Source organism: Caretta caretta, chromosome 8, assembly GCF_965140235.1.
Source record: "Caretta caretta isolate rCarCar2 chromosome 8, rCarCar1.hap1, whole genome shotgun sequence".
NCBI classification, from domain to species: domain Eukaryota; kingdom Metazoa; phylum Chordata; order Testudines; family Cheloniidae; genus Caretta; species Caretta caretta.
Genome location: NC_134213.1, coordinates 84721626 through 84747985, shown reverse-complemented (window position 1 = coordinate 84747985; position 26360 = coordinate 84721626). Strand labels below are relative to the sequence as shown.

Genomic DNA, 26360 nt, shown 5'->3' with positions numbered 1-26360 from the left:
GGTGTTGTGAGTGTGGTATCTTCTAATCTTTGCTTTAGCTCCCACTTTTCAGCGCTTAATTCTCATCCCTACAGGGTCTATTGAGAAAGAGTCAAGATATAGAACAAATACTATCAGCATCTACATCTAACCAGAAATGTAACAACCCCAGTGCCAAATACTCATTTCCCTGTCTTAAACAATTTGTTCAAGCATTTCTCTAAACTCTCACTGGGGACATGTTCTTGTAGGGACTGATGTTTAGCGCCGGACACATCTCCATCAAATGCCACTTACCGCAAGATGTTTTTATTAAAACCAAGCATTTAATTTGTTTTAATTTGTCTTTAGTGGCAAGGATTTTTTTAAAATTTACAGGCAGTTTGTAAACAAATAGCATGGCAGTTTCCAAGTACCAGCTTCTGTACTTAGGGGCCATAAAAGCAGGCAGGTTCCTGTTAGCAAACTTTGCTATTCAAGTGGCAATGAACTAGTTGGCTTTGAGCTACATATGAACACATCTCAAGAATATATTTCATATTCAATTAATTGTTTGTATAAAATAGTACTTGGCACTTACACTACACTTTTTATCTGAGATTCTCAAAGCCTTTTGCAAGTGGTTCAGTTTTATTACCCCCGAATCACAGCTAAAAGAATGAAATCAATGTCACACTTCTAGGCATTCACTTTAAATCTTTCTTTTTTGTTTCGTGGGAGATGAAACCATCAAAGACACAGACCAACAGTCTGGCAAATCCTGGATCCCCCTGTCCCCTGCGTGCTTCTTGGAGAAGCCCCAAACGCCTTTTATTCTAGCATCCAGAAGGACTGGGCAAAGGAAAGTAAACAGATGCAACAAAAAACCCATAGTGGGGTTTATAAACCCCACTATCTAGACCTGACAGTGGGGTGTAGAGTGGGGGGAGAAAATAACTCTTTCATCCCAGCCACCATGAAGTGGGAGATGGAGGTGGGAAAGTGTCTCTCTCTCATCCAACCAGAGCTTTTCAACATTTGCATTGTGAAGTTGAATAACTTTGTGCGGCTGATGAATCAGGGCCAAGCATTCTCATCAGTTATGGATGATGAATGGTACAGCGCAAGCATTGCCGCTCTGTGTCGGCCTGTCACATATCTCGTATATCTGTGACACCATTCAGCGGCGATGATTCTTTGCACGTTGCCCTTGACTCTGCTCAGTACTTTAGCTGTTGGGCTTTAGCGATAACCCTGTTTAAGTAAATGGGGCCATAGATACCTCTCAGAGATGATTGTTTCAGGCTTTCAGGAGGCCAGTGTGTCATTGGGTCATATTTGGAAGTTTGTCTTTGAAGTCAGAAGGGCTAGAGACATAATCTTCTTTCAGTAAAGGTTAAATTCTGTAGAAACTCATGCTCTCAATGAGTGCCACTATACTGTACCACCATGTATCAACTCAATCCATCCTTAAATGGAAGTGTACCGTTACTGGGTGATGGGTGTATTTTTGTGTTAAGGTCCTCTTTCCTGTGTGTCATTTCCTCATTTTAGTGCATGTTCAGTGCATTACACCATGTAATACTGGAAACCTGTGCTCCAAAATTCAGTGCAAAATGTTCCTCCTTTAACTTGTAGATTGTGATAATAATAGCCTTTAAAGTGGAGTGGGGCAACATTTTTTGAATTAATAGTTATATTCGCCAGAAAATGCAGTTTTAGTCAACATGGAACTGTTTGCGAATTTGTCATGAATTTGCCCAAATAGTTTTGGACCAAAAAAAAAAAAATGGCTACATTCCCGAGGGGACTTTGGTACCAGTCATGAAATGAAGGCATGGTGTGGTGCCCTCTTCTTCTAATCTTTAGTCTACTGGTTAGGGCACTCCCCTTGGGGGGAAGACCTGGTTCAAGTCCCTGTTCCAGAGTAGCAAGATGAACCTGGGGTGTGGGAGGAGACACATGTTGAACTCCCCACTCTGGACTGGCTTTGAGAGACTGAGAAAGACCCACCTCTAGAATGACAGGTTTCAGAGTAGCAGCCGTGTTAGTCTGTATCCGCAAAAAAACAGGAGTACTCGTGGCACCTTAGAGACTAACAAATTTATTAAAGCATAAGCTTTCATGGGCTACAGCCCACTTCATTGGATGCATAGAATGGAACATATAGTAAGAAGATATATATATATATATATATATATATATATATATTATATATATATATATACACACAGAGAAGGTGGAAGTTGCCATACAAACTTTAAGAAGCTAATTAATTAAGATGAGCTATTATCAGCAGGAGAAAAAAACTTTTGTAGTGATAATCAAGATGGCCCATTTAGAAAAGTTGACAAGAAGGTGTGAGGATACTTAACATGGGGAAATAGATTCAATATGTGTAATGACCCAGCCACTCCCCGTCTCTATTCAAACCCAAGTTAATGGTATCTCATTTGCATATTAATTCAAGCTCAGCAGTTTCTCCTTGGAGTCTGTTTTTGAAGCTTTTCTAGTCTGTTGGGTAGGGCACTCCCCTGAGGAGGAAGATGTGGGTTCAAGACCCTCTCCAGGCTGGCACATCCCATGTGAGTGCCCTAACCACCAGGCTAACAGTTATAAGGGGGCTGGCAGCAGCAACTCCTTCTCAGGCTGTTTTGTGAATGTTGCCTTTTTAAAATGCCTAGAAACAAAACTAACCATTTTGTGTGACCTGAAATAAACTTTTTAAAATTTGCTTAAAATCCCAACAAGTTTCAGAATTGGTTAAAAGAAAACAGGTTTTTTTAAGTCTTTTTTTAAACTGCCAGTGAACCCCCAAAAACCAGTTATTCACACAGCTCTACCCTAAACTCACTGACTTGTAGGAACCACCCTGTATCATTTAGGTGCTCTAAAAAAACAAGAAGCAGAAGAGACGTGGTTAAATATATGGGAATAATAAGGAAAATGTTTCTTTAGATGCAACAATAGATTTATGTTAGCTCAATATTACTGCTGTGGAAGACCATGGGAAGAACTCAGATTTTTAAATTAAGACAAATCTTAAGCCTCTGTAGAGCACATGAAAAGCTGTGCAAAACTCAGATAGCTATTTTGTACGAGTACGTTCATACTATAACTCACAACAGGGCATATTGATATGTTTCACTCTTTATAGTCTGCCTTTTTCTCATTTATTTTCATTTTCGTCATAATGACTGGTTTCCTCCCCCTTTCTGTGGATTGCACAGCCCCTTTTTTCTTTTGATAACTAGTATGTTAACAATTATACTCAACTTTTTTTTTTTGCTCTTTTTGGCAACTGTTGAATCTACCTGTTCTCTGTAGACATGTTTAATACATAGCATTATTGCTTTATTCAAGCATTTACATTTGAGTGATGAGTTTATCTATGCAGGTCTTACAGAAGTCTATTAAATCTGTTTATTTGTGATTCTGATATAATTGTGCATGCCAGTGTTATTGCTGTTTTCCAGAAGATTAACCATATTTTATAGAACCTAGATTTCAGTTTTTGAATGGAAAGTGGTGATGATTTCAGTGTTTGATTTATAGACAGAAAATTAAGCTTGATAGGGCACAATCAAGAAGTAAACAGTAAGAAATAAGTGCCAGCTACCTTCTTGTATCCTTTTATTTGTTTGAAAATATCCAAGAATAATTTATGCTATTAGATTCTAAATCCATCTCATACTTTTAGACAATGTCATACATTTTGTTGTCTCTTTTTCCTCCTATCTTTAGCTGTATTGTCATAAATTTCCTTGTCTTCTTTTTCTATTGAAAATTGTGAAGAAATACTGAAAGGTCATCATCTTTGTCTTAATCTGAACTTTATTTTCAATAATTGTATTTTCACCCTCATTGATTGTAATAGGATGTAATGTATTCTATGTATCCTAAAATTGATACAACATAGAAAATAGTATTTATGGACTTATGAACTTAAAAACAAACAAATATCCATTATTATTCATGTAATGCTGCATCAACTATATAATATAATTTATCAGGTATGGAACACTGAGTCCCATTGAAACCAATGAGAAATGGGTATATGACTATTCAACGTGCTTATTTGCTGTAATGTTTTTGGTTATTTAGAGCTCGTGTGGGCTTTGTTGATTACTTGATATGCATTTTTGAGATGTGCAGCAGTCACCCTTAAAACCTTGCCAGTTGAGCATTAGGTATATGGATATACTGTATTTCCCTCAGCATAGGTCTGATCCCAAGCCCTCTGAAATCATTGGGAATCTTACTGAAGATTTACTTTTCTAAGGCAAGGTTACTACCCCTTGTCCTTTGTGTGTATGGTTGGGGAGGAGTCAAATTATAAGATGAGAGAAGAAGGGAGAAGAATCAGTAGTCTTATGGTTAGAGCCTAGTCAACTTGAATTTAAATAGCCAGGATTGACTAAGCACATTATGACAGGTTTCAGAGGAACAGCCGTGTTAGTCTGTATTCGCAAAAAGAAAAGGAGTACTTGTGGCACCTTAGAGACTAACCAATTTATTTGAGCATGAGCTTTCGTGAGCTACAGCTCACTTCATCTGATGAAGTGAGCTGTAGCTCACGAAAGCTCATGCTCAAATAAATTGGTTAGTCTCTAAGGTGCCACAAGTACTCCTTTTCTTTAAGCACATTATGATTTTCATAAGGATGAAGTACTACTAACATACTTATTTGGTCAAGGAGAAATATGTCATTGACTCCAATGGGACTGGGATTAAATCCACTGCTTCCCCTGACCCTTCTGTATGATCTTTACCTTCAAACCCTCTCAGAGACTGTTGGTACTTTAGTTGTTCACCACTCATGGCAGAAAAACACACAGGGCCATATCCAGCCCCCCTTTGTGGTGCTCCTCTTTGTGGTGCCTTGCAAACATTATCGGCTGAAATTGTGGTGTCTGAGGAAACATCTTCCCTTGGCAGGATTGCCTCTTGGAATGTCAAATTCTCCCTTGGGGTGAGCTCTGTTTTTTGGCGGATTGTCAGAAAGCCTAATGTGTGGAATGTAGTATCAAACAAATTAAAATGTACACATTCATCTCATACACAACCAGAATTTATTAAACAAAGACAACTAGAGTTGGGCAGTAAAATGTCAAGGGTGAAATCCCGACCTTATTGAAGTCAATGACAGACTCCCATTGATTTTGATAGGACCAAGTTTTCACCATAATTGTTTCCATTTTTACGGGATATATAATAAATGCTGAAATATGTAATATGTTAGTTGTTTACTCTCTCCATTACTCACAAACAATTTTTGCGTATATTTACTTAGGGGCAGATGGCTCCTTTCAGAAAAATGGCAGGAGGTTATCAGAGGTGAGGACAATTTTGTAAGTTTCCCTTGCAGAGTTTCTCCATATTCCCTCATGTTTGGCCCCTTCCCTGCCCCTGAAAATGCACAGATACACCTTCTTCCCCTCAAACTCACTGATAGTTAGAAATTCAGATTTCTATGTTGCAAACACATACAGATATGCTGAATATTTGTAGCCCCATTAGAGTCTAACGGTTGCTCGATTTTAATACGTGTCTGTGTTTTATTTAGCTGTGTGTGTGTGAACATATGTATATGTGATGACCACTATCTTGGCCAACACTAGGAATTGAAGCAGGGACTTCCAGTGCTAAAAGCACATGCTTGTGCAGCTTGAGCCAAATTTCTCTAGCTGGAATTATAACAGACTCACATCCTCAGCAGATCAGGCACAGAGGGGGATCGGTAATACATATTCACCAGCAGGTTACATATACTTACATATATATTTACATATACATAGTCCTGCAGTAGACTATTCCTAATTGCCTGGTGACCATTTCAGTTCATAGTTGATCTGAGCACAGTTCAGGCAAATATATAATACTGTCTTCCCACTGATGTTCTTTGTTAGGTAGTTTTTGTTTTCTGCCTATCAGTGGAGTTAATATAGCTCCCATTCATTTGCACAAGTTGTTGGGTTATCTGCTTTTTGTGTATGAAAAGTCCTTGTTATTTTTCCTAACTAGTCTATGCAAGGTCTTCTGTTGTTGCCCTCTGTATCTCATGCTTGTTATTCTTTGATATTTTGACTTTCTTTGTACAGAAATGTGTTGGAGGTCTAATTTTTATGTGCATTTTCCAGGAACAAAATGTAACTTTTGTCTGTCCTTAGTACTGTTAATCAAAAAGTGTCTCATAGTCTCTATAGAATTATAGATTGCATGCATTCATAATCTTTTGTAACTCATTTACCGCCTGATGGTTTTTTGTTATAGATGATCTTAATCAAAAGTTTTTTTGTTCTCTCTATAGGTTGAAATCCAGTGCAGCAGGTCAGCCTCTTAAGAAAAGCTTTGTGCTCATCAGATTGGAGGCTGTTAGCTTTGCAGTTTACTATTTCGGTTTTATTCTCTGGAATCATCCTTTGTGGGATTAATAGTTGATCCATTCTCCCTTCCTCAGGCATTTTCTCTTCAAAAATCATCTTTCACTGCTTGGTTTAGCTGGTCTATTGATATGTGGGGTGTGCCTTTGATCCCCTCTCCTTCTTAACCCATTTCTGATGTCAGGAAAAAAAGTTAATGAGTGTCATCTCTTTTTCTGATCTTCTCTACCAGTCACACATCGAAGTCATGTTTGAAAGAAGCACATGAGCCCCTTTATAGACAACTTTTCCTTTCAAAACTACTCTGGATCATTCTCCATGGACTGTACTTTCTGATGCCCTCTGTGATACTTTTCTTAGAGACTTGCCTACCTTGAAGTCTTTTGTCATTTGCTTCTGTCACATTGCAATTTAATTGCGAGGCTTTAAGTAAATTCCATGTTTTCTTGCCTGATGCCCTTTCTTGCTACTTACTTCCTCAGTCTGTCAACATTATTATTCCAGTCTTGGTGTTTTGATCTTTCTAAACCCCATCCTTACTTCTGTCCTAAGTCTGATTTTGGAGGTTATGTGCTGCTTAGGATTAATATTCATGGCCTGTAATAATTCACTTTTGCCCATCACTGATAATGAGGATACAAATATTTGGATGAGATTAAGACTTAGGTTAATATCTTCAGCTGGGAAAGAGTTTGACATTCAGTAATTTTTTACTGAATTCAGTAATTTATTTAGAGAATACATACCACATCTGTAATTAAAATGCCTATGGCCTAAATTTTCAAAAGTGGCTAATAATTTGGGATGCCTCAATTTCTGGGTGCCCAACGTGAAACCCCTTAAAGGGGCCTGATTCTCAGAGAGCAGGCCCTTTCTGCGTCTGTCATGTTGGGCACGCAAAAACTGAGGCTTGCAAAATCTCTAGTCACTTTTGAACATTTAGGCCTATGTTCTTAATGCAAGTGCAGCTACAGATTAATTTCTTTTGGCTTAGAAAACTTTAATTCTAAAAAAGGATGGTTTGAATTTGAATGGTGAACAAATTACCAATTAGCAGTGGCATCCCTTTGACATCCGCACTATAATAAAACTGGAGTTACATTTGACGTCAGACACCCAAACCCAGCCTTTGTCAGTAATGTGCAGGAATAAATATTGTTTGATATTAAATGTGAGGTTTGGGGTTATTGGAACCAGTATAAATATGTTTGTTTGTAGGATGTTGTAGATATTTTGTGACAGCTGGAAAGATTCCTGCTTCATATACAGGTAATTGCATGAAGAATAAGACTTGCATTCTAAAAATTGATTATGTGAAAAGTAGTGAAGGTCAGGGAATATTGTTTTTTCTATTAACAGGCTAAACGAGCAGTCTGCATTTTTGCAGTTTTTCGTGGAGATTTATAAATAATATACTGGAAAGAGGACAATCCCTCTTTTTGAACAATTTCTGTATGTTCCTCAATTGAGATTGTGGTTCAGGGTCTTTGTTAGTAAGAAATAACGTGCTGAATATGCAAAATGTTTTTCAAAAGTGTAATATATTCCTTGTATTTAGTAGATCAAAGAGACCATAAACAGGAAAACAAATGGGGTCCTATTTGCTTATTTCACTCAGAGATAAAATGAGCCCAAATTAAATTCATCATTGTTTAATTAGCAATTTAATATGAAGTAATTTGCATGCTACGAATATATCATCAATTTCTGTTTTAAGTGAAGTGCATGGAGCGTGTGTGCAAGATGCTGTCTGGATAGCCTTGGAGGCTGAAGTTCTTTGTGCACCCACAGGACAGCTGTAGCATAGGTAGAGAGAGTGTAAGCTTCTCTCTCTGTTCTGGCTCTCTGCTTCAGTCTTGACTGGGGAGGGACTAGCCTGAAGGGCTAAGAACATAAATTAGTTTCTATGTCCGTGAATATACTTTCATTCTTTGGTAGAACTGGTTGAAAAATGAAAACCCATTTTTGTGGAAAATGTCAAAATTAAAAGTTATTTTAATTTTAAGGGATTGGAAGTTTCTCATTTTTTAAACTTTTCCACAAAATTTTTACTAAAAACATAAAAATGGTTATCAACATTTTTCAAGTACCAAACCCACAGTTTTCGGTAAATAAAAGCCTTGATGACCATTTTGAGAAATTACAAAATATTGAAAGGGCACACTTTTTTTGAAAAAATTAAAACTTTCTATAATGTTGATAATTTTTTGCAAAAACATGTTTTATTAAAAAAGGCCATTTTTTCTATTAAAAGACTTTTTGTTGAGAAAATGTTGAGCAGCTCGAGTCTGGCTTTTCTGTTCAGAGTGCGAACAAGGACTATTTGGTAAAAATTATGATAGAGTTAGTGTGTGGTCTAAAGATGGAGAACTCAGCTTACACTGCCACTGATCTTACGTTGCCTAACTGCTGTCATATGATCTCAACTTTGGGTCACTATCAGTAAGACCTGGATTCACATCAGTCACCTACATCTGAAAGGTATAATTATCATTTCCAGAAACCATCTAGTCCCCCAAACTATTTTTAAGCAATTATCCCTGGAATGCACTAACACATCTCCCAAAAGACTAAGAACAGTAACTAGTGATCCAGGAGTTTGGGTAGCACTGTAAGAGAGTCAAGGGAGTTCAGTGCGTAATCAGGGAAACCCAGATTACTCTGCCTGCAAAATATTTGGTATTTTTAACTATGCTGAACATTTCAAACTCTATATATGTTTAATAACTACAGTACTTAACTATGTGTTCAAGTTCCAAAGATTGTGTTTATCATGAAATATTTATTAAAGAGCAAACCTTACTGGATTCCACAGTTGGAAACTTGAAGAAATAGCCTTCATCAGAATAGTTGTCTTGCCCCAGTTTGGTTTTCTAGTGCCCCCTTCACTGTGCAAATACACACCTCAGCCAAGGAATGTGTGCTGCTGTACTTTGGAAACCATGCCTCCAGTAGGTGTGCAGTGCCTCTCCATTCATCTGAGTAAACCTGGGCAGGAATCTGCATGATTTGGGGAATACTGACACAAGGGCTATCTTTGATAAGTTATTGGATGATTCTCCCTTTCCCGTAGCCATTCTGGGCTTCATTGCACAAGCAGACCAGGCACTTTGTGGACCTGAAACTAGTAACACCACCATCAGATGCACGAAAAAGACACTAGCAGAAAGAACTGAGTATAATTACAGCTGTAGTTTACAGTCCACAAAGGTACTTAAGCATGTGCCTAAATGTAAGCATGTAACTACTCCAGTTGACTTCAATGAGAATATTTATGTGCTTAAAGTTAGACACATGGTTAAAAATCTTGCTGAATTGGTGACGTGATGAGTGATGAGCTGTTTGTTGTCCCAGTCCAATGCCAGAATGGTTTGAACTTCCCCTGGTAGTATAGAGTGCCTTGAACCATTTTAGAACAGAACATGGGTCTTTCAAGAAGTGATTCAATTTCCTCTGGGAATAAACAGCTATTGAGACTTGTGCATGTGTGGACCTTTATTAGTTATTATCACTATGGTGAAATCCATAATGCTGGTGATGGAGCCTGTGACAAGATGAAAACCCTGGACATAAAAATCATTTCATACAGTAATAAGGTAATTTTCTAGCATGTAGAAACATTTGCGTTTTTTGTGCAGTAATGATCAGAATTCATTTGTTTGAAAATACCATTTTCAGCTCAGAGAGGAGGAATACAGTCTTTATTGTCTTGGGTGTTGGGAGTTTGCTGTCCTTTGCTGAGTAAATCTGTGTCCCCCAAGTGAAGTATAGATCCTGTAAACTGTAGATTATAGAGATTTTTGGAAGAGTAATTTAATTCTGGTTATTACATTTCAGTTACATGGGTCTCACTGCTATTTTTTGTCCTTCATAGAATTAGTATTTTGATTATGGATGAAAAGGAAAAGTTTTAATTGTTCTAGCCAGAGAATCAGAGACACAAAAGGATGCTGCTGTAAATGAGTCGAATCAATAAGAAATTTGTGTCGTTTGTTATTATTTATTTCTTTTATTGTAGCACCTAAGGGTCCAAGCCTCTTTTGCTAGGGCTTGTACAAACATATAACATTATAGGCAGTCCCTGCCTCAAAAACTTGCAGCTTAAGTGTAGTATGAGAGACAAGTGGATAGATCAAACAGACAGGGGAAGCACAAGGTAAAAAGGAGATTCTTGCGATCAGTGAGATAAACAGTGGTCACAGCACACCAGTTCCCTATTCATTATTGAGTTTTTTTGAAGCATCATGCAGAGGAGGAGACTGTTATAATTAATTCCAACCTGATACTTGTATGTTCAAATAATGGGAAAAGCAGATAATTTGACTATATCATATACCAGCAAAAAATTGAGGAGAAAGGTAGAGCATCACAGGATAGACTAAGTAGCTGATTTACTGAAGTATTCAGTGCTTCTTACAAGTGCATCTGCAGAGGAAATCACTGACCATATGCTATTTCAGTGGTTGTAAACTCTAATTTCCCAGAGTGACTTCTGTGCCAGTAAAACTGAGGTTTTAATTAACAGTGCATTATGCGTGCATGTGTGTGCTCTCATGTGTCAGTCCTTGTTGTGTCAAGTATGTCTTGGAAATGTGACAGAAAATGAAATGTTTTATAAGATATAAAAGCATAATAAAAAAATTAAGAAACAAATTGTATTAATGCCTTCAGATATAAACCAGTTACTGTGCTGTAGGGGACTGGAACAATGTTTCTGTGAAGCACCATTGTCAAACTGACATACCTACCCAAGGTCTGGGGAAGCACTTAATGGGAGTTTTGCCTCATATCTCAAGTACAGTATTTAGCACCCAGGTAGTTCATAGATATGTGCCTTTCTCTGTCTCAGATCAAGTGTCAGTTCTCGTGTTCTCGTGTTGGTTCTCATACATTAAGAATATAAAAAGTCATATTTGTCCTATTTCAATATATACAGATTCTGTCTCAGAACATTAATGCAAACCTACATGGTGGTATTATTTTTTTAAAGTAAGTAGGAATAATCCCAATAGTTAATAGCATATATTTAGAGAAGAAAGATCCTGGTTGTCTATCCGCTTTGCTCAATTGTTGTGACGCTGTGCTCATCAACTAACACTGTAAAGTACTTTAACATCTGTCAGATTGTTGTAATCTGATGAGCTATACTTGGAACAAACCTGAGTTGATGAAACAATCATTGAGCCTTGGGCGCACTCAAAACCGATGAGTAAAAATCTAGCCAGTCTCTGGAACATGTGGAATGCTAGCACTGTGGAGCACATTCTAATCTTGGTTCCTGGAGCTTTACCCCCATGATCACCACTGATAGTAATGGGAGTTGAGCGTGTGACTCCCCCATATAAAAAAGATAAGAATGTATCCCGTTCACTCTTTGTAGACTAATGGCTGTGGAGCCGCTTAGATATTCACTGAAAAGTAGACTTGTGTGCCTTTTTTTTAATTGATATTTCAAGAGCCTCAAAGAATAACTCTGGTCCTCTTACCATAGATATCAGTAATGTAGTGACTACTTAATGCACAGACATGATTCATTTAAATGTATGCATGTTAATTTTCAGACTTCCAACCTAGACTCCATAAAATGAACCAGCCATCCACTGAGACGTAACTGAATTTCAAGATATTTGCTCGTACTGCTTGACAAACCTCACTGTTGACAGCACATAGGACATACCCAAACAAAAAAACAGTCACTGCTTTCTACATAGCTGAGATATGTCAGATATAGTAGTGCACTCAGAACACAATATGCCATACATTCCACCTATGCGAAATGTAGTTTTTAAAATGTTTCAGTTTAACCGGTGTACATCTTATATTGGCAGGATTTGTACAAACTGACCAATATGTATATTGCGTGTACCAGATTATGGACTTGGTCCTGAGGTCTTTTGGGAGTTTTGCTTGAATGTGCAAGGAAGGACCATGATGACCTGTCAGTAAGAGAGAAAGAGTATTAAAAGTAAACTGAAGTATTTGGAGTGATTTGAACCAAAATCTGTCTAATAATAACTCAATGAAATTCAAGAATGGGTTTGACACTTTACATTAGTATCAAATAATTATCTCCACTTAGGCTGAAATGAGGGTCAAGACTGGTTCTAACTAATAGAGCTGGAGTGCTACTTGCTTTATTGAATATGCTAATGCAAAGCTGCATTTGAAAGAGATGAAGGGAAAAAAAATCCTCCAATGCAAATTGCAAAGTGACTGTTTTGCAAGATAGGTCATGAGTTGTTTTTAGAAGATGTTAAAGGGCTTAAGTTGTTGGGAATTAACCCTTCATATGTTGAATTGACAAAGGTATTCTCAGATTGATCCAGATGACAATTTGTGCACTTGAACTTGATATCTCATATAAATAAGTTCCTGAGAATTAAAGATTTAAGCTCCTTCGGTTGGTGTTGTTATAAAACAGTGATTGCTAAACAAGACATCAGATTTATAAATCTGGTGTGTTATCAAACTCATCAGAATGCTGAAAAAGAAAAATGATAACGGGGTGCCCAATTCTAATCTGATTTACACTGGTATAAAATAAGAAATAAGTGAGGTCAGAGTCACACCACTATAAAACTAATGTAAAACAGCTCAGAATCAGACCCTAGGAGTACATATTAATTGTTTAAAAACTAATATACCACTGTTTTGGAAATGTTTATAATTTTTAATAATAGAAGTTCTAAACCAAATTATTTCTGCTAATGAGGAATTTCCTAGTGACCTCTATTAGTGGATGTTGTAATTGAATTTAAGTACTGTATTTCATATCTAAATACTGACAATTGGAATGACAATGTGATACGGTGGCTGGGAGACAACCACTCCGAGAAGCACAAAATATCATGAAATCCACTACATTCAATACAAATGCTGGAAATTAACACCCATCAACCCTTACCTCTGTGCCTAAATGAAGCATATTGGTGAGCTGTTCACCACCTCTTTGGTTCTGAGCTGTCTCTTTAAATTAGTGTTTGTTTGAATGTGGATTACGGTTAATCAATTTTTTCATAATGGACTCAGTGAATCCAAATATAAAAATATATCCATTGTTATTTACATGCCTTGTTTTTAGCACACAAAGAGTGTTCTAAACACAAATTATGCATCAGAATAATTCACAGAATACAATTTAGTTCAGAGCTATTTATTTGCCCACAAGCCCTCTTCCAAAATAGCAGTAATGGAATTATGGATATTACAGTCTTTTTCCAAGTTGCTTGGTTTAGAGCAGCAGAAGAGAGGAATTGTGGCTTGGGGAGCAGGTTTGCGTTGTAGGAGTCAATGTTAAGGGTACAGCTTGGGTTAACAATAGTCAATGCTAGGGACAGCACAAAAGAAAAGGTAAATTTCCAGTGTTTGTGCAGTCTTCTTTTTGAAAAAAATCCAATCAGACTATACAGTGTGTGTGTTGATCCTAACACCTCACACACTGGCTGAAAGTGTACTCCTGCTAGGAGATCTTGGAGGAAAAGATCTTAACTATACATCAGTGTCAGGACAAATTAATTTGATAGAATTTGGTATGGGATGTTCGGAAACCGTGGAGTGGAAACATCCAGTATTTTTTACATTAAACATTACAGTTTTTGGTGTACTCCAGAATAAGTCTGGTGTTTCAGGAGCACTTCTGGGCATATAGGATAACTTGGTTTAAGCCTCTTTCAGATTGATTACCAGTTACCTTTGTCTGAAAGCCTGCCCTATAGAGATCTGCTGCTTTGCTTCTCAGATAGTTTTACGTTGTAAACATTTTGGCTCTTATCAGTGCTGTTGGGAAGGGAACGGCCTGCTACTCTGTCTATACTCTAAATTGTATTTTGAAAATGGAAGTATTTGGAATACACACATTCTGAATAAATATTCTAAACAGCACAGTGACATGAGGGAAAAATACAAATTTCAAACTCAGACCTGCCAGGTGCTGAACTCCAGTGGAGCAGTGAAACTCAGCACCTCCTGGGAAACTCTCAGCACCTCACCAGATCGGACCCTCCTCTGGTGTATAACCCTCTGTAATAACATGTGGAGAACTATTAGTGGAATGTCATTATTGCTCGCACGCAGAAGGCCCTTACCAAAAAGAAATGTTCCCGGTGTGTTTGTAGTGGCTGTTCTAGTCCTGGATGTGCAAGCAAATGGTGTCAGTCTATTTTTTATTAGGACCTTGATTCACACTTGTGGTGTAATGTCTCCTCAGTGAGGACTGGTCTGCCCACAATTTCTGTACCCATTTAACTATATGGGTTAGAGATGTGATTTTTCTACTGAAATAGTTAGAATCATAGAACCATAGGTTAGAAAGGGATTGCAAGGGTCATTTATTCTAACCCCCTGCCAAGATGCAGGATTTGTTGTGTCTAAACCATCTAAAACAGATGGCTTTCCAGCCTCCTTTTGAAACCTCCAGTGAAGGAGCTTCCACAGCCTCCCGAGGCAGTCTGTTCCAGTGTCCTACTGTTCTTACAGTTAGGAAGTTTTTCCTGAGATTTAATCTAAATCTACTATGCTGTAGTTCAGGGGCGAGCAAACTTTTTGGCCTGAGGGCCACATCGGGTTTCCCAAATTGTATGGAGGGCCGGTTAGGGGAGGCTGTGCCTCCCCAAACAGCCAGACGTGGCCTGCCCCTGTCCCCTATCCAATCCCCACTGCTTCTCGCCCCCTGATGGCCCCCCCGGGACCCCTGCCCCATCCAACCACTCGTTCTCCCTGACCGCCTCTGGAACTCCTGCCTCTGACTGCCCCCTGCCGCCCCATCCAAGCCCCCCTCTTGTTCCTGACTGTCCCCCCTACCCCCATTCAACCCCCCTGTTCCCCGCCCTCTGACCGCCCCGACCCCTATCCACACCCCTGCCCCCTGACCACCACCCCGAACTCCTCTGCCCTCTATCTAACCCCCCCCGCCCCCTGCCCCCTTACTGCGCTGCCTGGAGCACGGGTGGCTGGTGGTGCTACAGCCGTGCCGCCCAGAGCACCAGGACAGGCAGCCGTGCCGCCCGGCTGGAGCCTGCCATGGCACCGCGCAGCACAGAGCACCGGGTCGGGCTGCGGCTCTGCAGCTGTGCTGTCTGGCACGAGCTCACTGCCCCGCTGCCCAGAGCATTGTGCCGGCGGTGCAGTGATCTGAGGCTACAGGGGAGGGGGAACAGCAGGGGAGGAGTCGGGGGGCTAGCCTCCCAGGCCAGGAGCTTAGGGGCCGGGCAGGAGGGTCCTGTGGGCTGTAGTTTGCCCACCTCTGCTGTAGTTTGAACCCAGTGGACTACCCTCTGTGGCAAGAGAGAACAACTTTTCTCCATCTTTTTTATGGCAGCCTTTCAGGTACTTAAAGACTGCTATTGTGTCCCCGCTCAATCTCGTCTTTTCCAAACTAACAGTTCCTTCAGCCTTTGCTCATGGGGCTTGCATTCCATCTCTTTGATCATCTTTGTCGCTCATCTTTGGATCCTTTCCAGTTTCTCGTCATCCTTTCTCTACATTGGTGACCAAAACTGGACACAGTACTCCAGCTGAGGCCTAACCAGCCCCGAGTAGAGCAATGCTATCACCTCCTGTGGCTTGCATGCTCTGCCTCTGTTAATGCATTGCAACAGCATCGCATTGCTGACTCATGTTGAGGTTGTGATCCACCACAACTCCCAGATCCTTCTCAGTCCTGCTGCCAAGCCAGTTTTCCCCCATTCTGTATCTGTGCTTTTGATTTTTCTTCCCTAAGGATAGCACCTCACATGTGTCTTTGTTGAATTTCATTTTGGTGTCTAGATCCCAGTTCTCCAATTGATCAAGATCCCTCTGGATTTTAAATTTTGAGTTAAATTGGTGCAACCTCCTAGGGTAGGTGCAGATATACTGGTGTAAAGGTGCCTTACCAGAACTTATTTCCCTTCCCTTATGAAAATAAGCTATCTCATCTCATTTCTTTCCTGCTCCTGCGTAATGATACTAAGCCCTAATAGTACTGTGTTACATGCATAGCGGTCTCTGATGGTGCATTGTGTTCTCTAGTCATTTGGCCCGTCTTGTATTCATAATACCATTGTCCCCGCCGAGGCACTGCTTTGAAAGACATAACAGCTTTTCTCCTGCCCTTGACCAGTGCACTGACTGTTATCTTCAGCCTTCCTGAGGACAGCGTTTTGCTTCCCTCAGGAATGCCAGCAAGCAATTTCCTCTGATAACAGCCAAAAACCCAATTAAGCTTAGATTAAAGAAAAGAAGGATTTATTAGTATTTTACAGGACGAGAGAAAACAGAAAATAAAAATAGGTGATATTAAACCACCTGAAGTGAAAACACAGAATGTCCCATTGCTAGCATTACTCTCCGGTTTACAGAAGAATTGGTAGATTTTAGCTGGTTTACTACATAGCAGTAAAATCTTGGCTCTCCGACAGCCCAACGCCATAGCTGTCTTTTTCTGTCAGAGCTGTGAGGAGTGTGACATGCCTTCTTAGAAGGGCTGTGTATGTGCCCAGGAAACCCCCAACACCAGTGGCTAGGCCTTCTGACTTTGATGTGGAGTTGTCAGTAGTAACAAAACAGATTTATTTCCTCAGTATGCCAAAATACGTACCGGCTTTTGAGCAAGACATTCCCTCTTTGGGAGATGGACCAAATATAACCTATTATAACTTCCATGTGTTAAGAATGAAGCAATAGAATCTGCCAGGGCAGGCGTGCCATTGCACAGCTGGAGGAACATGACCGGAAGACTCCCTCTATTGAACATTACTCATGGGACTTAACAACAATGGAGACATGCACAGAGCAGCCCAGGAAAGACAGAAATGTCAGAGCCTTGTTTGAGGTCTGACAGCATGAGAAGTATTCAGATTCCATTTATTTGCATCTCCCTGGTACACAGTGTGTTGACATGATTATATTGCATCCTCCATTATAATTTATTTCCCATTTTACATGGGGCTCATCCATTGTGCTTTGATCACCTATTTAAACAGAACATTTGGACCTTGCAGACTTGAAACACTAGAAATCAAATTATTTACATATCTCTAATTAACCCTCTCTTTGTCTAGGTAAAGATTGCTTTAAGCAACTGTCAGGTTAGTTGACCAGTTGAATTAATAGCTTCTTGCATGTATTTCAATTACCTGCCCTTTTGTATTGCTAATGAGGCTAGGCAACACCTTCTTGAAAGCAATCTCAGTTTAGCAGTTTTATTCAGTTTCACACAGGTATAGCATCCAAGCCATTTAGTTAACAGTGCAGTTTGAGGTCTAGAGATGGACAGAAAATTAAAAATCAGCACTACAAGTACATCAGGTAAAATTAAAATTGGATTGCTATGTTATGACTTCTCAAGCACTTTTCATCTCAAAGGATACCAAACTGCCTTACAAACATCCATCCAACACAGCCACCTCTGTAATGGGAGGGCAGCAACCAGATAGCAAGCACACTGCCGAGAAGTGAGGAGAATGGAAAGTTTGACCAAGGGTACAGGTCAAGTGGCATGGAATCTTTGTTGTCCACAACAGACAGGAGCTGGGATTTTAAGACCTCATCTGAAAGAACCCCACGTAGAAAACGGCATGAAACTCAGAATGATGAAAGGCTGAATTTTACCTTACCAGGTTTGACCTTGTTGTTCCAGGGATTCTTGGTACTTCATAACTGATGTTTACACTTCTAAACCATTCCCTCTGCCTTACATGGCACCTTTCTTCCAAGGAATTCAGAATGCTTTTCACGTAGGTAGATATTATTATACCCATTTTACATCTGAGGAAAGTAAGGGATGTGAGAGGTTGTGTCTAACAATGACAGGATCCTAGCAGGACAGAGTTTGTGCACAAATCTCATCTATTAAAAATTATCTTAATTCTGATAATAATGGCTACATTCTCTATCTCGGTCTATTCAGGCATTTATACCACACTCATCACTGTGATATCTGAGTGCCTGAACATAAACACTTATTTAAATAGTATTCATAATATGGGCAAATTCCTTCCAAATGCCTTGTTTAGATGGATGGAATAAATATTTTGAAATCTCAATATTCAGAATACTTGAACTGCAAAGCAGTTCAGCTGCAAAATCAGTGGGAAGAAGCTACAGTAGGAAGGTTTGGAAATGGGGATTGGGTGTTTAAGAAGGTGTTTTATAGCAAGAGAGAGGAAACAGGATTATAAACAATACCTGCTAAGTGTGGTCAATTTTGGTCACATTACCTGCAGGAAACACATTGTAGCTCTTGAACCAGGCGGGGTGACCAGAGAGATCCTAGTATCAAATGGAAAGCAGCATAAGGGAAAGTCAGAAACACACATTTGCAAGTCAAGAGGACATTGAAAGGATCTAATTATAAGACAGTCTTAATCGCTGTAGTTAATGACAATTCATGCTACTGTTTTTGAAGTATTCTGGATGATATAACTGAGGTCATCAAATTAAGGCCCAGCAAATCCAGAGCACGCTTTAGAAAGCATGGAGTAATCCTAGCCCCATTAAAGTTAATGGAAGTTTTATCACTGGCTTCACTAGGGGCTGATTTCATCCTATGTGTATAGAAACCAAGACTCTGATCCAACAAATGGCTCCAGTGGGATTAATCGTGTACTTTAAAGTTATGCATGCATTTAAATGCTTTGCTGAATCAAGATCAAGGCAGTATGTTCTAGCTGCTAGAGCAAGGGGCAGGGAGCCAGGATGTTTACCAAATCTCCCACTGGCTTGCAGTATGACTTTTGCTAAGTCACATGTTAACAATTTATGCTTCTCTGTTCCTCTCTGTTCCTCATTCTCCCCACCTGTAAAATGAGGCTAATTCTCTCTATTCATCTGTATAAAGTGCTGTAAAATCTATGGATGAAAGGTGCTTTGTAAGTGCAGTAACTAGCTATTTTTAGAAAAAAATGAAGTGCGACTGCCTGAAGGAGCAGACTGGGCTTGGTGAATGAAATTGCCTGTTTTCATTCCAATTGTGCATATTTATAGTTGCTAATCATACCGGCATATCGACAAATCGATGTCCAGTAGCCTTTTGATGACATTTGTTGTGTTAATCAATAGCATGTAACAGGAGCACCATGTGAAGGTTATAGTCTTGCCCTCTTGATTATCTTTCAGGAGTTCCCAAGGTGAATAACATTGCACTAATCTGGACTCGGTTATTTGAACATTGCTAATCACCTCTCTTGCCATATGAAAGGAGATGTATGCACTTTAGAAAAGCTGAAGCAATATGGTATTAATTCACGGTCTGTAAAACTAAATCACGCTTTTAGTCTTCCATTTCAGTCTCATTTTCATGAAAGGTACAGAACTTCTGCTGTTGTGTTTCACTTTGTGATATATTTGGTTGTTTTTCAAAGTGACTAGAGATTTATAATTCCTTATTAGTAACTCAGGATTCGAAGGGGAATAACACAGTACTTATTTACTTTTCTAGGTCAGGCTAGAAGTTTAAAGAACTTCTGCTAAACAGGAATTGAAGTAGAATTAACATCTTGGAAAGCATGTGTCCAATAAGATTATTTATCCTATTTTCTACCGCATAGATTTTTTTCCTTGTGAAATAGTGTTTAGGGTGCATTTTGTAAGTAATTAGGAAAGAATATGAGACTCATACATAGCAGGTAATTTTATGTCACTGCATTGATGTGATTTTGCTCTGAAATTATACAATGTCAGTAAGCCATAGTTATGTATCTGTGAGCAGGGTGGTAAGAGCTCAGTTTCAGATGTGCTGAGTCAGTGGTTGTGACTCTTGTTAAGAGCGAAACTATTGCTGAAGTGTTGCCTTTCAGATATTGCTTGGATCAATACAGCAGGTACTTCTCTGAGAGCAGTGCATTCAAATCTAGATCCTAGAAAAACAGGGACATATCAGTGCTGCCCTGTAGGTGTGAGTGGAATACTGTATTTCATATCTTCACTGGAGATGTGCTCTTGGGTTTACTTGAAATTACAGAATTAGTGATGGAAATAAGGATGAGGTGGATGTAATGCAAGCAATATATACAAAATGTTCTATAACTGCACCCATAATGTCCACGAGACCTACACAGTAGGCAACAATGTTCGTTCTTTGTTGAAAAGAAGAATTTATGATACATTCAGCTACATGTGTGAATCAAATATTTTCATAACACTTCCATTACTCTCGTTTGTGATAAAAATATTTTGGATGTCCCAGACATTTGACTGAATATTGCTTAGTACATGGAGATTTGTCATTGAAAATATTATTTAATGGCAAATTGCCATGGCTTCAGCAATATATAATACATTTATATAAAATATATTAATATAGCTTAAACCCTGGAGATTTTATCCTTATGTATATTTAGGCTTGGCAGAATTCAGGTTTTATAATATCAGTGTTTATCTTTAAGCATTTTTTCACCAGTTTTTATCAATTCTGACATTTTCACAGTTGCAAGAAATTATGGGGAGTCAGACAGTTATTTGATGACAATGGATACTGGGATTCAAATAGTTAAGCTTTATAACTGTTAAACCACAAGTTGTCCGCATTACATGTCAAAATATACAGAGTAAATATCCTTAAATCAAACTCTAATAAATTCTCAAGCAACATTTTTCTTAGTTTACCCATCTGTAAGTTTCTATTATCATCTATGGAAATATTTTTGTTGGGTGTGTGTGTGTGTATACAGTGGAATCAAAATTTACTGTTAAAAATCAAATCCTTCCAAGCCTGTATTACAAACAATATAATTATATATATTACAAAAATGAAAAAAGGCAAAATTGTAAAGAAGGAACCTTTTGTGGAAATTGTAATACCCTGGTGATTAGGTTAGTAACTGTGGTGCTGATCTCGCCCTGGTGTAGAAGAGAGCTAATGCCTAGATCTCCAAACTGCCTTATCCATGGAACAAGCCCATCACGACCAGGATGACCTAGTGGTCAGAGCAGGAGTCGGCAGTCAGGCTGAGTCAAGTACCGGGAGGTGAGAGTCTGAGACAAGCCAGAAGGTGAATCGAGAGTCAGGCATCAGGAGACAGGCAGGGTCAGGTTACCAGGAGATCGGGGTTGGACACCAGGTTACAGATAGCAATCAAATAGTGAAGTCGAGGACAAACCAGGGTCAGGAGGTAGAGTCTAGGGTCTATCACAAGCAGGGTCTGGAGCAGAGACAGGAAGTTAATCTATATTGTTGCTCAAACAACACCCCTTTGTGGCTCCCACTTTAAGTACTGGTCTTGACCAATCAGGGGCTGTGAGTGGTTGCCACTCAGGTCCTGCTGTGCGGTGCTTCCTGCCAAGTCCAACCTTACAGGGTGCCCTCCTGGGAGCCCAACGTAAGCCTCCCATGGCTATGTGAAGGTATTGTATGGTTTTCTATTGTATGGTTTTCAAGGACTAAAACCTACCAGAGCCCTAGGTTGGAGTTGGGGGGAGGTTGACCTCTGTTAAGCTTGTTACCATGGATATAGGATCTTTTATTGTTTTAATATGTTTTTTCTGTAATGCTTTTTCCTTAAGAATAGATGTGCTTGCTTAGAAAGAGCTGTGTGGTAAATTATAACTGTGAGCAATACACTGGTCATAGCCTTCAGAGAGAAACCAAAGAGCAGGTGCTGGCCTTTCTAGGCTGTCAATCTTGCTGAACATATCACAGTGTAAGGCATGAACCTGTGTACTTTTAAAATCCCCAATCAGGAGGGAGTGAGATGTGGGGCTCTGCCCAACAGAGGTGATGGCTGGGACCTGGAAGCCTAAAATGGGAGCCCCTGGTGGATCATAGAGAGGGAATGCCCTGAAACTGTATGTTACAAAAATCCATGTGCTGGGATTATCACAGTTAATACATGGCAAGCCAAGCATTGTGCAATTATCTTGGTCCTTTTTTCCCATGGAAAACCTGTGGGAGGGGAAGTAGGGTTGCCAGTTTTGGTGGGACAGATTCCTGGAGGTCTCATCACATGACAATCTTTAATTTTTAATTAAATTAATTAAATTATTAATTTTGATTAATTGATTAAAATTAAATTTATTTAAATTTATAAAATTAATTAATTGATTAATTAATTAAAATTGATTAATCTTTAATTCCTGGTGTCTCCAGGACAATCCTGGAGGGTTGGCAACCCTAGAGAGAAGAGTCTACCTGAAATGCCATGAATTTAAACTCCTGGAGATTTTCCTACATACCGCCTGCAGGGGTAATAGACTAACAGGCACCTGGAGAAGGCCATGAAAACCCACAGAGCCCAAGGATTTGAAGTCAAATCCTGTAGATTCTAGTAACTCTACATAGCCTGTCAGAACCTCCACGCCGCTGTCTGGACTCTTCTTTGTTCTTGGCAGCATGACTCATTCAGGCATCGTGCTGCCCTTGGCTCTCTCCCCCCCACAGCTATGTACAATCCTCTATTTGAGAGGGGATTAGAACCCTGTGGGTGGAGTTAATGCAGTAGCAATGATTTCCACTGAAAATTTGCTGGCCTCTGATCTGACATCCATGGAGCCCCAATCTCAGTGTTCATGCAGATGGGCTTCCTTAGGTTTGGGGAAGCATGTTGTGGCATAGCTGTTTACAGTTTCCATGGGTTATTTGCACTCGGTCATTTTCTTGTGCTGACTTTGGCACCAAGAAGTGAAAAGGAGGTCTTGAACCTTGATTCTCAGTCCACCTCGTCATCCAGATTGTCAGCTGGCACTGATTGCAAAATCTCTATTACTGGCAATGATCGAAGCGGGAGAAAGAACCTGGCATCATTGCCAGATCCCAATTGCTGAGATTTAGGTGAAAATATAATCTTTTCACTCAACAAATCTGATATGGACATGACTGAGAAGGAAAGCCACCCATGTCAATTTTCCAGGCACTTTTCTGGTTTGACCACACAGAACTTGGTTAGAAAGTGATGACATACTACAGTTCTCATTGTCCTAGAATGTACTTGGGAGTAGAGCTGTAACTGACAGGGTAGAATTTACATCAATACTAATCAGGCAGAATTGTGCCAGCGTAAAGTGTAAACAAAAAAAGAAGTAAAAGAGAACTTCGAAATATCACTGGCCAATATAAAATTATTTTATAATTAGTGTTTCCAAATCAAAGGGATCGTACAGCACCAGACATGATTTCTCATTTGTGGAACAGGGAGACTTAAGAAGCTGGAAGTTTTGTGCAGTTTAGAGTGGTTGATCCAGTCTGCACTGTTGAAATGGCAATGGAAATTGTCAGGCTCCCTTAGTACATGGCTGACTGAACTAACATTATCAGTGAAGCTATTGACTCTGGAGGAAGGGAATCTAAGAATGTCAAAGGCTGAAGATATGGGAATAGTCTGTCTTCCTCTTTCTCTGGTCAGGGGTGAGTAAAGACTTTAATGTAATAAAGGGGTAATCCTTACAGATTTATTTAGTGGTCCATTTTGTTCTAGCCTGAAACCTGAGCTACTTTAGCAGCTGGGTCAACTCAAATGATATCATGAGTACCCATCATGAAGAGTATATCATTGAACACCTGTCACACTTGGAAGCTTGCATGAATTTCATAAGCCACTTAGAGTAAAAGGTGATGCTCACCAGTATTATTGGTTTCAAAATGAATCATACTTGTGTACCTTGCTGTAAGCCTATATAAGGGGTTCTCAAACCTCAATGCACTGCAACCCCCCTGCTGACAATAAAGTTACTACATGACTTGGGAGGGGTGGGGCTTTGGAGCCCGAGCCCTGCTGCCCTGGGGGCAGGATGGGTGGGGGCTGCAGGCCAAGCCCTGCTAACCCAGGTGAGGGGAGAGGGAGCTGCAGCCAAAGCCCCATTGCCCCAGGTGGGGGTGGAGCTCATTCTTCAGCTTCAGCCCTGGGTCCCAGCAAGTCTAATGCTGGCCTTGACAACCTCATTAAAATGGACCACTTTGGGGTCCCGACCCACAGTTTGAGAACCGCTGGCCTATATGAAGGAAAAGGCAGAACCACATGTAACACACAGACTAAATATATGTCTTTCCCCTATTAAATTGACATTTGTATTATACAGTCAGTATATTCTCATACAAAAATGAATGCAATATTATTTTTAAGGAGGATTATTTCTCTAATCTTCCTTTGCTACTTAACAGACCAAGTTTATTGACAAAGGCACATCCAGACATAGAAATTTACTGGGAATTGCCTTAAATCCTTGAAAGATTAGGAGTTACTGCAGTGGGGTTAAACGGCTTGTGTAAGAAAGGGATCGTTGGTGATAACGCTATCATGTATTTACTGCCTAGCAAAGTAAAGCAAATGTTGCTGAATGGAGGCATTTCTTTTATGCCAAAATGAAGGTAGTTCTTTTGATGGGTGTTAGACCGAGACCCGTGGTTCTCTGCTTGTCAATAGCACCGAGAGAGGCAAGGAAGCTTCCCCACGCTATCCTGCCAATGGGCTTCTATTCTGCTCACTCCTCTACAAGTGCTGAATGACCTCGGGTTTGTCTAGAGTTCCCATTGCAAAGCCTTACCCATGCCAGAGAGGTAGAGTGCAAGAAAATACAGCCCGGGTGTGGGAAGGTGGTGGAGGACCTTCAGCAGACAGGCTTGATTAGCCAGTGTCCTCACAGCAAAGTAGGAGGCAAAACCTGGGCTCAAGGCTATAATCTCAGCTGTGTATGCTAGCCCAGGCTTAAAGCTACCTCAAGCCTAGGTGAGATGTTTTCCTGTTTTTCAGTTTGGACAGCAGGGGGGGTTGGGCAACACCTGGGTTAGACCTTGGGATAACTGTGCAGTGAAGAGATTTTAATTAGCATCCATATGCACTCAGTCCTTAGCCTCACCACTGAGGCTGCCATGAGTGATGCCAGAGGGCAGTGGTGGTTTTGTGCAGTCTTGCCAAGTCTTACTGACTGAGAAGAAGGTACTCACTCATTTGGGATTAATTTTTAAGGCAGCTCGTAATATCTGACATTAGGCACGTAGGGGGAGTATTTCAATAAGACACTTAAAATCTCATTCCATGTTTTAAAAAAAACCCCTGATTCAAATTGTCACTACCTGACTGCCCCAAGTGAGCTCGAGGAACTGAACAGAGGCCAGGACTCAAAAAATCCTCTCACCCACACTGAGTAGAAAGTGTGCTGGAGGGAGTGAGCTGAGTTGGACTGGGAGCCACAGGCTTCTTCCCTGCAGGGGGCGGGAGGGAGGAAGAAAGGATCAGAGTTGCTCCTCTAACAGGAGGTGAGGGGAAGGCTGGAAGCAAAGAGACAGGCCCCCTGCATTCCTTGCTCTTTTTCAGGGTACAGCTGCTGAGGCAGAACAGCAGAGCTCTGGATGGGGAGGAGTAAAGCAGACACATAGGCTCAGATACACTGCTTCTCCATAAGCGGGGTTGGGGGGGGAAGGAAATGAGAGTAGCTGGAGCCCTTGCAGCTGTTCCTGCAGTGTGGGGGAGGAGAATCAAGGAAAGCAGAGTGGTCTGTGGAGAAGAGTTGCTGAGGATTTACTCTGTCCCCCAGGGCCCAGCAGCTCCAGACAAGCCCTGCAAAGAGGTGTGTATGTGGGCAGCATTCATTTACCAGGGGGCAGAATTAATTGAGTTTGTGGAGATGGGAGCCCAAAGTTTATTAATTTGGGTAGAGGAAGAGCCTAAATTTAATTAATTGGTGAGAAAGAGCCAGTGGTGAGGGACTATTTTTCCAAAACCCCAGACAAAAGTCCTGGCACCAGACAGTTAGGTATGTGACTCCAGCATCACAGCTAGGACAATGCAAAATGCCTTACTAGAACTGTGATGACAGCATTTCCAACCCCGGTGCTCAAAAATCATGAGATTGGCTTAAAATCATTAGATTTAAAAAATAATTTGGGTTCATTTTATTTGCCCTCGGGATTTTGAGTGTTTAGGGTGCACCAGGGTCACATTTTTCAGTTTTTCTTTGCAAAAGGGATATAAACTTACTTGCTTTTTTTATGAGAGCTGAGATTCTCATGTAAGTCCACAACTCTGGGGGCTGGGGATTTTTTAAAAAAAATCAAATATTGTGAGTCTTGTGGTAAAATCTACAAGAGCTGGCAACATTTCGAGCCAACCC

General features: G+C 40.1%; 1 protein-coding gene across 2 annotated transcripts in view; it reads left to right on the top strand.

The window, feature by feature from the left end:
- The window catches only part of ST6GALNAC5 (ST6 N-acetylgalactosaminide alpha-2,6-sialyltransferase 5), an 89558-nt gene that overhangs the window by 19871 nt on the left and 43327 nt on the right, over nucleotides 1–26360 (top strand). Inside the window, exon 3 of one of the 2 annotated variants that reach the window (XM_048861288.2) lies at nucleotides 5252–5295. The exons of the other annotated variant lie outside the window; for it this stretch is intronic. Coding sequence (XP_048717245.1) covers nucleotides 5252–5295 — 44 coding nt within the window. The remainder of the gene's footprint in view (nucleotides 1–5251; nucleotides 5296–26360) is intronic. 2 annotated transcript variants of the gene reach the window in all.